This window comes from Lampetra planeri, chromosome 3, assembly GCF_965212315.1.
Source record: "Lampetra planeri chromosome 3, kcLamPlan1.2.h2, whole genome shotgun sequence".
Lineage (NCBI taxonomy): Eukaryota > Metazoa > Chordata > Hyperoartia > Petromyzontiformes > Petromyzontidae > Lampetra > Lampetra planeri.
Window position 1 is genome coordinate 14,120,611 of NC_136109.1, and position 17,385 is coordinate 14,137,995.

The following is a 17,385-nucleotide window of genomic DNA, read 5'->3' on the forward strand; positions in this document are numbered from 1 at the left end:
CTACACGAGGCGAGTGGAGAGTGTAGCAGAGGCGCAGAGTCTACACGAGGCGAGAGAAGAGTGTAGCCGAGGCGCGGAGTCTACACGAGGCACAGAGAGCCAGCAGCACAGAATCCAGAGAGTCAGGAGAAGCGTAGGGTGAAGAAGAAGAGGTCACGAGTTGTACCGTTGTATGGTGACCGCATTGTGAAGAAGAGAGGCCACGCGTTGTATTGTTACAAGTCAAGATTTAATAAAAGAAGTGTGTTCCCGTCAAGGAGTTTCCTGCCGTCATTTTCCAATACTTCATATGTAAGGAAGCAAATTCTGTATCTTGTCTAATCAGCTTCTAAAACTATCAACATTCATGTTTATCAATCAGTGAAATTACGTGAGATTAACTTTTATTCTGATAAGCAATGTGTGACATCATAATTATACTTTTATTTGCCAAATCTATTTTTTGGGAACGTGACTGTTTTATAATTTATACACTATCTCAGATTGCAACGCTTCATTTTTGGAATGAGCACCTGCATTAACTGGGACATCAACCTTTTGTAGCATGCCTTGTGAGCAAATAGTAATTATAATGCTAATGGTGAAAGCTAGAAAATGCTATATAAATTATAAATATCACTATGATAACAAAGACATTTGGATACACTGAAATCACAATACGGAATGGAAAGCGTGATATGAATTTTTTAGAATTTAAATTCTCACAAAACTCCATGAACTTATCTGCCAGTGCTGGGAAGAAGGAGCAATGCCTGAAGACATGAAAGAATCCAACATCATCACCCTGTATAAAAACAAGGGTGACCGTGGGGACTGCAATGACTACCGCGTCATCTCCCAGCTGAGCATCGTGGGGGAAACCTTTGCCCGTGTGGTCCTCAGCAGGTTACAGATACTAGCCGAGAGGACGTATCCTGAGGCTCAGTGTGGCTTCAGAGCAGGAAGGTCCACGATTGACTTGCTCTTCTCCTTGCGTCAGCTACAGGAAAAATGTCGAGAACAGAGAATGCCCCTGCACTTGGTATTCATTGATCTTACGAAAGCCTTTGACCTCATCAGTAGGGGAGGCCTCTTCAAACTGCTGGCAGTCATCTCCTCTTTCCATGACAACATGAAAGGAACAATACAGCACAGCGGCACCACCTCAGAGGAATTTCCCATACTCAGCGGTGCTAAACAGGGGTGCGTGCTTGCCCCAACACTGTTGGGCATCTTTTTCTCACTTATGCTCACACATGCCTTTGGGACAGCAGAAGAGGGAGTCTTTCTCTATACAAGATCTGATGGCAAACTCTTCAACCTTGGCCGTCTCAGATCCAAAACCAAAGTCCGCGAAGTCCTCATCAGACAACTCCTATTCACTGATGATGCCACGTTGACAGCTCACACAGAGCAAGGTCTGCAGACACTCATCAACCACCTTGCCAATGCATGCAACAACTTTGGCCTGACAATCAGTCTGAAAAAGACCAATGTCATGGGCCAGGATGTCAGAGACACCCCTTCCATAAACATTGGCAGCTACACCCTGGAAGCCATTCAGGACTTGACCTACTTGGGTTCCACCATCACCTGCAATTTGTTCCTTGTCACAGAGATTGACAAGCGCATTGGGAAGATGTCTACAGCTATGCTCAGGTTGACCAAAAGAGTGTGGGAGAACAAATCTCTAACGCTCAACATCAAAGTACAGGTGTATCGGGCCTGCGTCCTTAGCACCCTCCTCTATGGGTCTGAGTCCTGGGCAACATCCGCCCATCAAGAACATCGACTAAGCACATTCCACCTCCGATGTCTTAGGCGCATCCTCGGTATCAGATGGCAAGATCGCATTCCCAACGCCTCAGTCCTCAACTTGGCCAATATTCCCAGCATGTACTCTCTACTCGGTCATAGGCGCCTGAGATGGCTTGGACACGTGCTCCGCATGCAGGATGGCAGAATACCCAAGGATGTCTTGTACGGCGAGCTGGCATCACGCACACGGGCCACTGGTCACCCAGTCCTGCGCTTCAAAGATGTCTGTAAACGGGACATGAAGAGCTGTGACATTAACCCAAATGACTGGGAGAAAACTGCCGGCGACCGACTCAGCTGGCAGCAGGCTGTGAAAACAGGCCTCAGGAGAGGCAAGGAGAAAATTCACACTGCTTGGCAGACCAAGAGGGAGCGACGTAAAGAAAAAGCAATAAATACCTCTGGAGCTGCCACCGCATTCACTTGCAATTGCTGTGGCAAGGACTGCCACTCAAGGATTGGCCTTCTAAGTCATTCTAGGCGCTGCAAAACCTACAGCTGACCTCGTAAGGCGCAAAAAAATTGTCTCTCGAGACACCCAGGCCTATGATGAGGAGAATTTAAATTGACGCAAAATACATGTATTTATTACAAAAATTAAAACACAATGTTAGTCATTAACATTGACTTAATGAGGAGTATGTATATATTTATTTATTTTCTCTCACACTTATCCGGAGTGTGCTATCAGCATAATTTCATGACACAAACTGTCCACGATGATTTGTTGAGGAGCAGTGAAGCCCTTAGAATTTTAGGATGGCCCACGGAAGGTTTTTTTTCTTCCCCCAAGGACTTTCTCGCTCACCCTGCTACTGATTGTAATGCTTAATTGTCACAGCTGAAATGTTTTCTTATTTAATTGTAAAAAAAATAATTTAATGGGATGTTGCAGTCGTTGGTGATTGTTTGGCTGAGACCATCGTAAATTCTCCACACTTGAGGATACGGATTTGCACCCAGCATTTTACCATTGCCAGCTGAGCCACCTCCACAAAGCAGTCTTAAGTGCAAAGGCAGCGAGAGGAATTTTAAGTGTTGTACAGGACCACATTAGTAATATATGTTCAATTATATGTATATAGCTATATATATTCGTACATACACAAATGTATACAGCAGTTTATTTGCATATAATATATCTCCATAATCAAGATATGGAAATGAGATTAATATAATAACTAATTTCCAGGTAGTCATGGGGAAATAAACATGAATTCTTTATGCGCACCCTAATTTACATTTTAATTTATTGAGGCATTCCACATGCATATTAAAATGTAGATGAGAGAGCAGCCAGATAAAGAGCTTTACAGATTATGTGTCTAAAGCTGGACCACACTGAGGACGATGCAGTGTTTGATGGGGGATTTTTTGGGATTCATGAGAGTTGCACATTTTGTTTTACAGTATTTATATCTAATAATTATGCTCCTCTTGAATTGTATTACATTCCTCCGTGCGTTTCTCTGCATATCTTCATTAGATGCAGTGCTTGAAATGTAAATCATTTGCGACCCTTTTGAGTGAAGGTCTCCCATGCCGTATAGGCCACGGGGTTGACTTAACCACACTGTCATTGTAGGCCAGTGAAGGTAACGGCCAAGCACTGGTTAAGATAGCACTTGCCACTGATGTTAGTTGTGTATAGGAATCAAACTCAGGTTGTCGCATTTATAGCGTGGTGTGCTAACCACTGCGCTAATTGCCCCTCCCTTATATAGATGTTACATCAGTATTATACTGTATTGTTTGCATCAAAGCAATAATTAAGGACAATTCTTCCCCTTTGAAGTAACTCATCTTTGTCATAGGAATGCATATTTTCACCATAGGCTCAGGACCGAGAGAGATTATCATTGTCCACTGCTCGCTTGACCATGGAGACAGGCATGAAAGTTTTCACAGTGTATTTGTATCAACATTCTTTATGGATAACAAAAGCAAAAGCAGTCGGGAGATGATTCATTTAGAATATGCTTTGCTATGTATTTTGAACTGCTTTCGCACCGTATGTAGCCAACCGTGCTTATTGGTGGTGCGTGGAAGGACAACAAACTAAACACAAAAAGCAGTTATAAAGAAATATTTTCAATCTAGATTTAAAAGTGCATAGTTATAGTGACTTACTAATATCGGAAGGAAGAGCATTCCAGATGGCGGAAGAAGCACATCTGAAAGCGCGTGATGCAGTGACTGTGTTTGTTCAATGGCAAGCCAAAAACCGCTGTGAGGATGACCAGAATTCACTTGATGGTTTATGCTTCTTGACGAGATCAGCAAGGTATTGTGATAATTTGTGGCAATCACTGTGATGTAATGAGTGCGACCTTATAATGTATTAGTTCGGCAACAGGAAGCCAATGTAGCTCAGTGAGCACTGGACAGACATGGTCAGATCTTGCAGGACCCGTCATGACACATGCAAAAGAATGTTGTATATGCTGCAGCTTGGTAATGTTTTTACCAGACGTCCCGTAGAATAGTGAGTTGCATTAATCGAGCCTTGTCGATACTATGCTATACATCACCGTGTTTCCCATGTCATGGCTCAATAGTGGCCGAATGTGTCGTAGAGCCCTGATATGAACATTTCAGAACTTGACTATATTTTGAACAAACAACACATTCTAGTCGAGTATGGTGCCGAGGCTCTTTAGATGAGTAGAAAACTCAATCCTGGAATCCGCGACTGCCACACCTGATCCTCCTAATATTTGTTTTCGCCTGAGTGCTAACCAGCAGAATTACAGATTTTTTTTCGATTAAGCAGCATTTTGTTTCGTGAAAACCACACGAGCAATCTTCGAGGTTACCAAGGCACTCCAATACCGAACTTTGACTTCACTGCGGTATACAATTGTGTGTCATCAGCATACCGATGGAACTTGATGTCACGCAATGGGATGACATTGGCGATCGGAGAAACGTGTTATGAAAATTGAAGGGCCTGGGGACGAACCCCAGTGGTACGCAAACTAGGTACGGCATAGGCGATGTTCGTGCCCAGCTTGACGGACTGTGATCGACCATAGACTGTGATCGACCACAACAGTTCTAAATTTAAATGGCAACCATATTGTCAGTATTACTTAGGCCCTTTAAGTGCAACTCGAAGTTTATTTCAGCAAAATATATGCAACAAAACATTGTTTTCATGACAAGAAGCTCTAATGCCTCTTCATGGCTGTCCTGTGCTGAGCTCTCACCAGACCAGGTTATCAAAGGATATTAATAGGATGCATTCAATTTCACCCACATATGAAGTACTATTTGATTTAAGTAGGCGCTTGTATTGTATCCAATATCAATTTACATTTCTTAATGTACAACAAAAACTTGAAAATGTCAGGTGGCTAATTGTATCTTTCGACCTTAAGACGTGAGCTGTTGTTGAGGGGGAGGTAGATTTTAGCTGTGGGGTGGGGGGCAGTGTGGGTGAGGGGAGACCCCTGCTGAATGTTCACCTCCCTTCTTTATTCTTATGATCAAGTCAACAAATATTCGTAAAGAGCCTTTCTTCATCAATTTCAATAAGATTGACCCATCTACGAACTTGTTTAAGGATGGGCAATATTTCTCGTTAGAATAAGCAAGTGTCTCATTCTAACTGGTTACTGCTCTTCCATGGTCGATAGTTCTCGAAAAGGGTGTGAGACTGTAAATACGATGCGAGTCTCATGTTTGCCATATAGTTTTGTATTGTTATCATGTGTACACTTTTGGTCACTCCACAAACGGAAATGTAACATTAGCATGTAATTGGCATCTAAATAAAAAAAAAACTGCGTCAAATATCGCTACTCACATGAATAAATGCATGTTGTGCAATTGCAAAACTTAACATGAATGATAAAATCTGTGCATCGTTATATGCCTAGGAAACACACCTGTGATGAACCGATTCACCCCATGGAAACTCAATCGCTCTACATATTAAGCCTCTCGCCACAATCAGACAATGTTGATGAACCTCTGTGAGGCTAATTCATGACGATCCCACTGGCGATAGTTTTGCACAGGTGTAAGCACCACTGCCCCACGTGGCCTGATTTCACCACCTGGGGCAGTTTGTTCAGTGATTGGTGGGTCTTGCTTTATAGTGGCTTGTCTTTCGTTTTTCATAATATCGATGGTGATTTCATGGATATTTGTTTATTTCTCTCAATCCATCCTATGTCTAACTGAATTTTCAAGTCACGAATCTCTTCACGTTGTGAGTGTGCCTACCCTCAAATGCAAACATGTTTTTTGTGGGTATAAAAAGTATAGTATGTCGAAAATGTTAGCTTCTTCAATAAGATAATTAGAAGAATAATGTACAGGCCGCTTGTTATTCTACTCCTAGACGACAGCCTTCCCAAGCCATGTTAGTCGTGGGGGTTGTTTGATCATACTTCACCACGCTGGTTAGTGCGTTGTTAAGTTATTGTCACGTTCTCACTCCAGTTCCAACATCACTGATTCTCTCATCATTAATGACCACTCATTGTTTTGCAAAGGTAAATGGAGGTACTGTACTTGTTTTTGATATGCTCACCTGTTGCTCTGTTTACATTTATTTTTAATCTTAACTGGAATCTTCATCATATTTAATACATTTCGCCAAGCTTTCAATAAATCCACAGTTACGCAAACAGGTGAACAGGATGTGTTTACAGTGTTGTTGAACGTATTACAAACAACAACACGTGGCTTTGTGAATGCATGTACTGATACACATTTTATTTACAGATTCACAAACATAAAGTTGAAGTCGGTGACATTTGAGGATTCATTGTTCAAGAACTGCACCTTCGAATCCATCACCTCAACCAACACCTTTTTCAAGAACTGCACATTTGAAGGCACTAAGTTTTTTGATACAGGTAGGCAGCAATGCACCACTCGGCACCATGTTGTAGAGTTTTACAGTGTCACGAGTTAGGCATTCTAACGATCTGTTATTTACATCATTAGATCTCCTTTGTCAGTACCAAAATATAATAATAGGGGTTTTCCCCTTTTTTCTGGCAACAAAACTGAAGCCTTTTTGCAAGGATTCATGTCTGCATTAACCACAATACTTGCAGTCAAAATGCAAACAAAAAACACACTATGATAATATATGCATTGTCCTTGAAACTGATTGGTCCACACCAAGAGACGGCTTTCTTTTTAGCCTCGACCCAATTGGTGCTCGACCAGAGGACGCCAAAAGGCGTACAGCTCAAAGACAATGTACTATCATTGTCCTCTGGTCGAGCACCAATTGGGTCGAGGCTAAAAAGAAAGCCGTCCCTTGGTATGGACCAATCAGTTTCAAGGACAATGCATATAATATCATAGTGTGTCTTTTGTTTGCATTTTGACTGCAAGTATTGTGGTTAATGCAGACATGAATCCTTGTAAAAAGGTTTCAGTTTTGCTGCCATAAAAAAGGGGAAAAATCCTATTATACGATCTGTTATTTGCCAAAGAATTGTGCTGGAAACTCCTCTTGTTTTTCTTCCGTTTGCCTGGAAATCATGATGAAGGCAGAGTTAATCTAATCTCCTGGACTAAAATTACACTTTACAGAGCTAATTTGTATGAAAAAAAAGCTAATAATGTACAATCCATTATTGATTGTCAAAAACAAAAAATTGCAACGAATGTTATTACATGTTGATACATTATTTAAGAGTTTTTTAGGCAATGGTTATGAACAAAGATGACGACAAACGCAGTCAGAACTCGCATTCAGATCGTCCACAGCATGAACGGCATGAAAAATGTTTCACTTTTATAAGGGCTCATAAGCATATGGACTGCCATGGCTACCTCAGAGTAGTCTATGGATGATGGAAAGATAGATGAACGGTGGAATTCCTGAAATTGCATAAAAATACCAAATGGTAATACGTAGTTATGCATTGTACCGCTGTTTCCGATAGCATTGTGACGAAATAATGTGTATTAAAAAGGATTTTGCTGCATTAGAAAAGGAAAGTTGTATTTGTCTGACTGTTCACAGCATGTTAGACTTACCACAGACTGCCTAATCTACAGCATTCAACATTTTACAGGACATACAATGAAATGTATTTTATATTGATAATTGTTTTTCTCTTTGTGTTATTATAATTTTCGTTGTTACATTGTGGTGAGCACTTTTGGATTACATTTTATTTTGTTGTGTTTATTTTTATAGATACTGTAACTTGCGATTATTTTTCTTGTTTTTTGTGTGTGTATGTGTGTTGATTTTTAGTGGGAAGCAGTAGTGTAGCGGTTAGCACACTGCGCTACTAATTTGACGACCCTAGTTCGATTCCCGCTCACGGCTAACACTAGTGACGATTATCTGAACCGGTTTTGGGCCTCCTCTAGGTCGACTCAGCCTCAAATGAGTACATGGTGTGATGTGTAGACATCGCCGCTAGGGAGACAAAGGCGGCCGGGCGTGGTGCTGGCCAACCACCCCCTCGTGTGCCGTACCGGTCTTCATAGGTGCTACTCACTAACAGCACTTGCCCCCCAACAGTCTGTTAAGGCTACACGGGGGATCTTTTGTCTTTGATGTTTAATGCCAATGTTATTACCCCCTTCCAACCCACCCGCAATGGGCCCCACCAGACCTGTTTGAGTTCAAGTTCATTGGGACGGTGTTCATCAACTCCTCGTTCATAAACAGCAAGAAGGGTTGTCAGATTGACTTCAGCGACGACTTCAGTGCATACTGGGTCTACTTTGTCTCCTTCCTGGGCTCGCTCGCTGTGCTGCCTGGGAACATTGTCTCTGCTCTGCTTATGGACCGCCTTGGCCGCCTAAAGATGATTGGTGAGTGAACGGCCAATTCCGTCACAGGGTATGAGCCGGTTATTCATGTGTCACACTGAGCACCCCCCACCACCATGTTACCTTTGGCTAGGGGCCATTTTACATTATGAAGCATAGTTACTATGATACTATTGTACGTGTTATCTTCATCACCTAGTTTACGGGGTTCGATCCCGACCCTGAGGCCTATATATTTTGAGTTTGCACGTTCTCTCTGTGGTCACGTGGATTTTTTTCTCTGAGTTCTCTGGTTTTTCCCTCCACATTTTAATGGCTACTATAAATTTGCACATGATAAGCCACTTCTTTGAGCTATCATTTGTGGCCAAGTCGCTTTTGAAAAATAATCCAATAGCTCAGTGGGCTTCAACTGGTAAAATACAAATAGTTTAGTTTTAGTTTTTCAGGCATTTGCTTACCTTTGCTATATTTTGCACTCCTATCGTGTTTGTATGTTATTATTGTAACTTTCTGATCTTCCCCTACTGGACAACTTTGAAAAAGAGGTTTATAGCTCATTGGAGTCCTCCAGTATAAATAAAGATTCAGATACTGACCATTATAATATATAAAAAATACTGTACGTTTTACTTTTACCTGCATATGAAATTGCTAATATTCCTTGAATGTTATAAGCATGTAATTCATCGATTCAACAGTTATAATACATTTTAACGTTCATGCAAATCATATGCTAATGTTACAGTATGAGATAATTTAGTAAACAAGACTGTTCAAATGAGATAGAACAAATGATAAACAATACAAAGGAGAGTAAAAATGAGAACAATATTCAAGTATTCTACAAAAAACGCATGAATCGTGACAATTCTTTAAATCACTATCAACGTAATTGTTAAATATTGATGTGCAACTTCCATATGTGTCTACGGAGATGCAAACTTAAACACGTGTTGCTTATTTTTTCAGTAAAGAAGTTAACATGACCCGCATGCCTTCACCAGAAATTATGCTGCTTAATAACTCCTATTATTGGGCTTTCTTGATTGCATGTTACTTTTAAATAATGCATACAGTAAACAATTAACCACACTTAATTCTGCACAAAATCATTCCTCATCTCTGACCCCCTTTGCTGGAGTCTTCTCCCCACATCCCCGCTGTGCCAATTGCTCCTCCGTGAGCATTATGAATATTTTATTAACTGTAAAAAAAAACACAAGCGATCTCCAATTAGTATGTTTAATGAGTCTACTATATGCATATCTCCCCTTGCACTATAGACCTTGCCCCTTTGAAAACCAACCATTTTGGGCTCAATTAATTTGTTTGAAGAAGCCCGTCTTTTTACCGATGTTTTTCTGGAGAAATGGCCAGCCTTTTTTTCTGCAATAGCAAGTGGAACTTGCAACTAAATGCGTTGCATCAGGTGAAAGCATTGGCTTCAGCCACATTTAATAGTGGAATCCACAACATATAAGTGGGCCTGTGTTCAGGCTTAGGTTGGTGTAGGAGATGGGCCACGACAAAATAAAATGGATATCCACCTTCACGGATGTGTTACAGCATGGGTTAGCATGTTCAAAAGGTATCAAATGTTTATGAGCTATTGATATTGGCGACTGACAAGGGCCCTTTGCTGAATTACCAGCGGGAATTTTCCACAAACTTTGCAGCAACTTCATGCAGCCAGGATTTGTGAAAACTACTTTCACTTCAGCAGGAAGCTTTCCACCAATCTGAACCTGGCTCTGCAGGGTAATAATGGGTGCACACATCTGGGCTGCAAAACCGACACACTCGCACCACAGTCATGTGAATATACATTTTTGCTGATAATTCACTGTACATGGGGTATGTAATCTATGTTACGTCATCATGTAACACAACCCCTCCATGCCCCAAAATGATGTTGTAACTAAGTTGTTAAAAAGTACAACCTGGTAGATAACTTATACTTAAACAATTAATGTGGATGGCGTTCATTGCTATTCGTTGGGTCTTTCAGTAAAGTCACGTAGATAGGTTAAAAGAAAATAACAAAACTACGACGTTTCGATCACAACACAAGCGGTCGTCATCATGAACCTATCTACGTGACTTTACCGAAAGACCAAAAGAATATGAATTCCTGCAGTCACGAAAGCTTTAAGTCGGTGTTCATTGCTGTTGATAGTCCTGCACCCGTAGTGTCAATTCCATGTCCCTGTGACAGTGGACAGTCTATCCATAAAACAACCAATGTTGACTGCCCTGCACGTCTGATCTAACTTCTGGTGGTGCTGTTTTGTATCAACAATGATGATGGGGGGTCTACTGTTTCAGAGTATATTGTGAGTATTGTCATCATTATTAAATAAAATGTATTGCAGCAGTGCGTATGTGTACAAAGGTAAAGATATCCTGTAATAGCCTTAACAGCCTAAACAGCCTTTTGGGGAAAGTGCTGTTAGCGGGCACCTGTGAAGGCCAGCACGGCACATAAGGGAGTGGGTGGCCAGCACCATGCCCATCCGCCTTTGTCTCCCAAGTGGCGATGTTTACACACCGCACCGGGTACTCATTTGAGGCTGAGTCAACCTAGGGGAGGCCCAGGACCAGTTATGAAAATCATCACTGGTATTGGCAGTGAGTGGGAATTGAACTCAGGTCGTCAGGTTCTTAGCGCGACCCACTAACCACGACACTACCACTCCCCCCACACACATAGAGATACGTGTTTATGATTACTGTAGTTATTTTATAAATAATATTGAATATCATTGTTATATAACTTAATCCATAACTATGTGATGTCATTCAGTCAAGGCATTATTTCTTCTTTGATGGACACTTACGTCATTTCATTGTTAATTGATGTAATTATTTTTGTTACCTTAGGCTTTGAACAATCCACACACAAAAAAGCATTGGCACAACCTCATAACTAAATGCTTGTTTAAGTCACTGTAGAGATGATTGAAACATCGAAGTTTATTAGCAATAAAAAAATAATGTATCAGTCTCAATCGAATAACTGCAGGTGAAATTGAAAGAAAAGTACTCATGGCACCACAACTCTAATTATGGTGTTTGTCAAGGATTTACGATCAAGTTTAATGACCATTTTTTTTCCCACAATCCTCATACTGGTATCACGTAACACTTTGATATATTTATCACAAAAAACACGGTTGAACTCCTTATTCTTGCAATGCCTATTACCTCTGCCCTAAATCCGTACACAAAAATCCTATTATCCACATATCCATTCCTCCTATATCATTTGTGTTTGCAGATAGTGTGGGGAAATTACTCCTATTATGAACGCGTGAGCAGAAATAATTAGTCACTGTGTGGATTAATGGATTGAATCATAATGGATTGATTATGTTGTTGATAATGATGATGTTGATATCCCGTTGCTGTTTGCTGCGTGATCCCATGATCTCTTATTACATGAAGATAAGAGGAATCCTATTATCCGCTTATATCCATAGCGTATTTGTCACTGTAGCCGTCTCCTGCTATCCGTGATTATTCGAGCAGCATATTCCTCCTGGCATTCATGTTATCTCTTTGCTGTGAAGTTGTCCTCGGAAACACTACATGGAGCCTATTATACACCCGCCACAAGCAGTCACCCAGAAGTGGAGGCAATTTCCTTTGTTTATCCATATTTATCTGCGGCCTCACAGGTAAGATAAGATGAGTCAATTTCAGAGATAAACATGGATAACAAGATTCACAAAATAGCACCCCCTATATCGACACCAATAAGAATGGGTCCTGCTGTATTGGCGAGGAAAAGTTGTGCATCTTGGACAGACAGTGCACCAGCACTATATTCTGATGAAGTCATCGTGATGGCACGACCACACTCAAAACTATAGCCCACGTAGCCATAAGCAGCATCAGTGTAGTTTATTGGTCTCGTTCCACTGAGACTCACCTCACCGCTCGTTATTGCGCGAGCACTGGGAAGAGTTGCTGCTATAGTAATAACTTGCCAAATGTTGCTGTCTAAATCATATTTTATCACAGTGTCTGTATACGACGTTTTTGCAGGCGTATTGTTATTTGATTTGAAAAGATGCTCCAAAAGTAATGTTGAATGTTTTTTTTTTACTCTCAATCTTTACTTATTTAAACATGTAAAAATGTACACTTTATTTTCATTCATGGGGTTGTCATGATCATTTGTTTTTCAACACGTGGTCTGTATCCTTGTCCAAGCACTTAAGGCTAACGTGGAAGCAAAGTAATTTAATTCACGTCATCATTTCACTTGTGAGCAGACTGCTGCAAAGGAGTGTCCTTTTCAAAATGTTGCCCATGTAGGTCATCCTTTAAAGGATGAAACGGCTGAAAATCTGAGGATGCCTGGTCTGGGCTATATGGTAGACAGTGCACCACCCTCACCCAAATTGTGCAATGGCCTTTGATTTCGTATGGCTCATGTGTGGTCTGGCATTGTCGTGTTGTTGGAGGGCTACTGCCATCGAAACAAATTCATGAGATTCAAGCCATTCTCATGAATTAATATCCACAAATTTAAGACGTGACTTTGGGGATATATGTTATAACTTCTGGGAAATTCCTCATAATTTATGTACAGTATTTAAAAAATATATATTAAGGCTTATATAACATGACAAAATATGTTTTTAAAGCTTGGGTAGCGGCATTTACTGTCTTCTGCATCTCTTTGCAACTGTAACCAACATTTTATGGAAATCCCATGAACAGATTACTTAGAGGAAAATAAGGGAAGGCATGGCTCTACTTCATCAGAAACTGGAGAACCTGGAGAAAAAATCCACACGACCACTGGGAGAGCATAATTTCACAAAACTGTTCATTGTTGTAATCAAAGGCCACAAAGTTAATTGTACAATGATGCCTTGTGGAAGGAATGTCGCAGTTGGTACTCATCCAGTTTGTGAATAGAGCTGAGGTTGTAGAAGGCAGCAGCAGACGTTTCAGCAATTGCAGTGAATCAGTGCAACATGCACAGCAGTGGCCTCTTCACTGTTTCTGTCACAACTCTTGAGAGTAGTGGCATGACCCTGTCTCTCTCACGCAGAAGTGAGCAAATTGGCCCTAACCCCCCCCCACCCCCTTCCTGTCGTTTGCAAACACCAATTGAGCAGTGCTGCTAAAATAAAAAAAAATGTCAAAATGTTTCCTTTCTCAAACAAATATTGAGCCATTGATGGGAATTCTACATTACCAAAATGTGGGGTTATTCGCTCTATGTAATGTCTGCTAATACAGTAAAACCTTGGATTGCGAGCATAATTCGTTCCGGAAACGTATTTGTAATCCAAAGCACTCGTATATCAGTTGTGATCACGTGACGCTCGGCGGACAAAGCGTATACGTGCTACTCGTATTGCAAGACCTCGCTCGTTTATCAAATTCATATTTATTAAAAATTTTGGCTCGTCTTGCAAAACACTCGCAGACCAAGTTACTCGCAATCCAAGGTTTTACTGTATAGTATATGGGGTGGAGTGGCGGTGCAGTGGTTTTTACACTGCGCTTATGAACCCAGCTACCCGAGTTCGATTCCCAACCTTAGCTAACATCAATGGTGAGTAATATTGGAATCCACCCTGCACCTCCCCCCACCCACTTCACAAACCCGTACTGACTAGTACTGTGAATACTCTTTGGTTCTTTCGGAAAAGTCACGTAGGTAGAAATAAAACAATAAATCACGACGTTTCGAATGCAACACAAGCGCCCGTCTTTAGCCGCGATGTCTGCTGCGAGCAGCACGATGTCTGCTGCCTTGTGTTCAAATCAAGATTAGTACTGTGAAGTATGGTAAAATAAAACCTATAACCTACACACTGTGGAGAGGCCTCATCCAGCAGTAAAATAACAACGTGCTGTCATTATTTTAATTACAATACAATAAACCCTTAATATTCGCAGGAGATACCTTCCTGGAGAACAGCTTGAATATTTAATCGTCAAATATTAATATTCCAATCGTATGATGAAAATAGGATTAGGGGCATAAACATATCTTACATTTAAACATAAACATACGAACTTCCCCCACACCTCCGATTAGCACGGTTGGCTACGTACGGTGTTCAACATTCACATAATGAATACATATTTTGTATAATATTGTGTTATTTAACTTACCTTTAATTATGATGAACATAAACGCACTTACCTGTAAACAGTGCGGCAGACAGAGGCAGACTGACTGCCTACACTCCTTGTTGGGTAGTCGTCGCCTCTTAATGGCCACGAATATTTAAAATACAACCCCGTGAATTTCAAAGAGCATGATAGTAAATTTGTCGTGAAATAGCACCGCGATTATAAAAAAAAATATATAACGCAAATGATAAGGGTGAAATGCACACCGTGATTTTTCAATTGTGCCTATGACAACCTCGGGGCAATTAGATAGAGTTTTACATTCTGCGTTACATTTAATCTTCGACCAACTTAGTTCTGTCCATCACTGTGAGCTTTATATTAGCTCTAATTTCCTCTTTGACACAAAATAAATCACACTGGCTGTTTTGTCAAAAGGCACACATCTATACAGATATCCCTCGATTTAGGAAAGGAAGGCGTTCCTCAAAAACACTCGTGTAAAAGGAAATTTCGTCAATTGGAATGGGTTGTCCCATTAATTTAATAAAAAAAATTAGGGGGGTGTGTTTCGGACAGTCGTTAAAACTCCACTCCGAACCTAAAAATATACACCTTTAATAACTTTTCACAATACAAAAATACAGAAATAAATAATAAATAAAGTAAATATTTAAACTATTGAATAATAAATTTAGATTTAAAGCTTTTGTGACTGCAGGGATTCATATTCTTGGTTCTTTCGGTAAAGTCACGTAGAAGGGAAAGAACCAAGAATATTGAATAATAATTAAATTTTAAACAAAAATAATTCACCTTTACAGGAAACTCACCAAAACATCTGCATGCTGGAATGACTTGGAGGCATTACTGTGACACTGTAGGAATAGGGTGACACCCGCGGATGGATGACGAGGCCTCCCGGCTGGTTCTCGTTTGATTCCATGGCTTGTGCTGTGTGAAATTTCATTAACGCGGAAATTCGATTTCGTTAATAAAAAATAAAGTATGCATCATTTCAGATTTGAAGCTTTCGTGACTGCAAGGATTCATACTCTTTGGGTTTTTTCGGTAAAGTCATGTAGGTAAAAAATAAAATAAATGAAAACAACTAAATTAAATCACGACGTTTCGGGCGCAACACAAGTGTCCTTCTCTAGGTGGGGACAACGTAGCGAAAGCACAAGACACACTTAAGCAGTTGTGATTTAATTTAGTTGCTTTCATTTGATTTGTTTACCTACGTGACTTTACCGAAAAAAAAACAACGAGTATGCATAATTTGTCAATTGCGTGAACGCGAAATGTTGTAAACCGAATATTTGTAAATCAAGGGGGATGGATACCTGTACAGTGCCACTCCAGTTCAACTAGCTGTGTTCTGTGCACGACAAAATTATTGGAATTTTATGCGACTCATAATACATTGTCACTAAAGAGCAATTTTTTTTGTCAGAAACCTCATGCACAGAGCTTCATTTCCTTGAATTATATTGCTTCACTGAAGGAATCAAGTTTCTTTAGCATCTCCATCTCTTATCTCTTTTCATCGTACAGATTGACTCTCTTATGGGAAATCACAGATGTTTAAAAAAGAAATCACTGCAATGCAGGTATCCTTGACATTTAAAAGAAAGTTTTAAATTTTAATAAAGTGACGATACATTTTATACTTTCATTATCAATGTTTACATAACATTGCAACAGTGCACGTATGTTACGATACTAGGGGAGGAGTGGTGTAGTGGTTAGCCTACCTTGCTGCAAAACCTGAGTTTTATTCCTGGCCATGTCTAACATTATTGGTGAGTGATATTTTAATTGGTTCTGGACCTCTGCTAGGTTGACACAGCCTTAAATGAGTACCTGGGTTTGTGTGTTACATCAGCATTATGGAAACAAAGCATGGTGTTGGCTACACCACCCCCTTATGTACTGTTTAGGCCTCATTAGGTGCTCTCTAGCAACATTTTTCTGTAATAGTCTATGTAGGCTATATTTGTAATCTTTGTACGTGTCATTTTATTACCAGAGAGACACACCAATGATTGTGGGTAAGTGTGAGTCTTTCCGATTGGGACCTGATTGATTGGGCACACTGGTAGATTGTGTTAGCATCTTTTTGTTTGTCTTGTCCCCACACATTTTATCCCGATTGTGCTATTGGTGTCATATGAGACGAAGTATGCGTCTGGAACCGAATACCACAGAGCTACAGTACCTCTAAGATGCATTCAGGACTTCTCTGGTCTCCAAAATAAGGGGATGGGCAGCACTTTCCCACCAGCCTTGCAGCAGCGAGTAATGTTCAGAGCATGACATTGTTCAATTCCCAGAGCTGCAATTTCGCCAAATTAAGTGCGGAACCTAAATTTAATATTACGATCATCGGTGATGTGTTGAGACTCTCAACTCATTACACCTGAGACCTGGTCACCTTTTACGTCCTTGCCCTGTTTCAGGGCTGGCTGTTATTCATGATTTTGCCTATTTATTCCTTGAAACACCACACATTGCAAGTTGAATTAGCTCATGGCATTTGGGGAAATGTTTTTGCTGTTGAATATTTTCTTTTGCATTGTGAATCTGCATTAGTGCAAGGTTTTGGTATGCTGTATCAATGGGATTTTACCTACTGATTTTAAATAAAATGTATTAAAGGCAGCAATCTTGTATTGTTTGGAAAAAAAAGATGGCGTCACAAAAGTTATTCCGGTGTCACTT

At 40.4% G+C, this 17,385-nt stretch overlaps 1 protein-coding gene across 1 annotated transcript in view; it reads left to right on the forward strand.

The window, feature by feature from the left end:
* LOC144738443 (synaptic vesicle glycoprotein 2C-like) overlaps positions 1-17,385 on the forward strand; it is a 92,984-nt gene that overhangs the window by 64,472 nt on the left and 11,127 nt on the right. The window contains exons 10-11 of the mRNA XM_078621487.1: positions 6,532-6,665; positions 8,395-8,598. Of these exons, the coding sequence (XP_078477613.1) occupies positions 6,532-6,665; positions 8,395-8,598 (338 nt within the window). The remainder of the gene's footprint in view (positions 1-6,531; positions 6,666-8,394; positions 8,599-17,385) is intronic.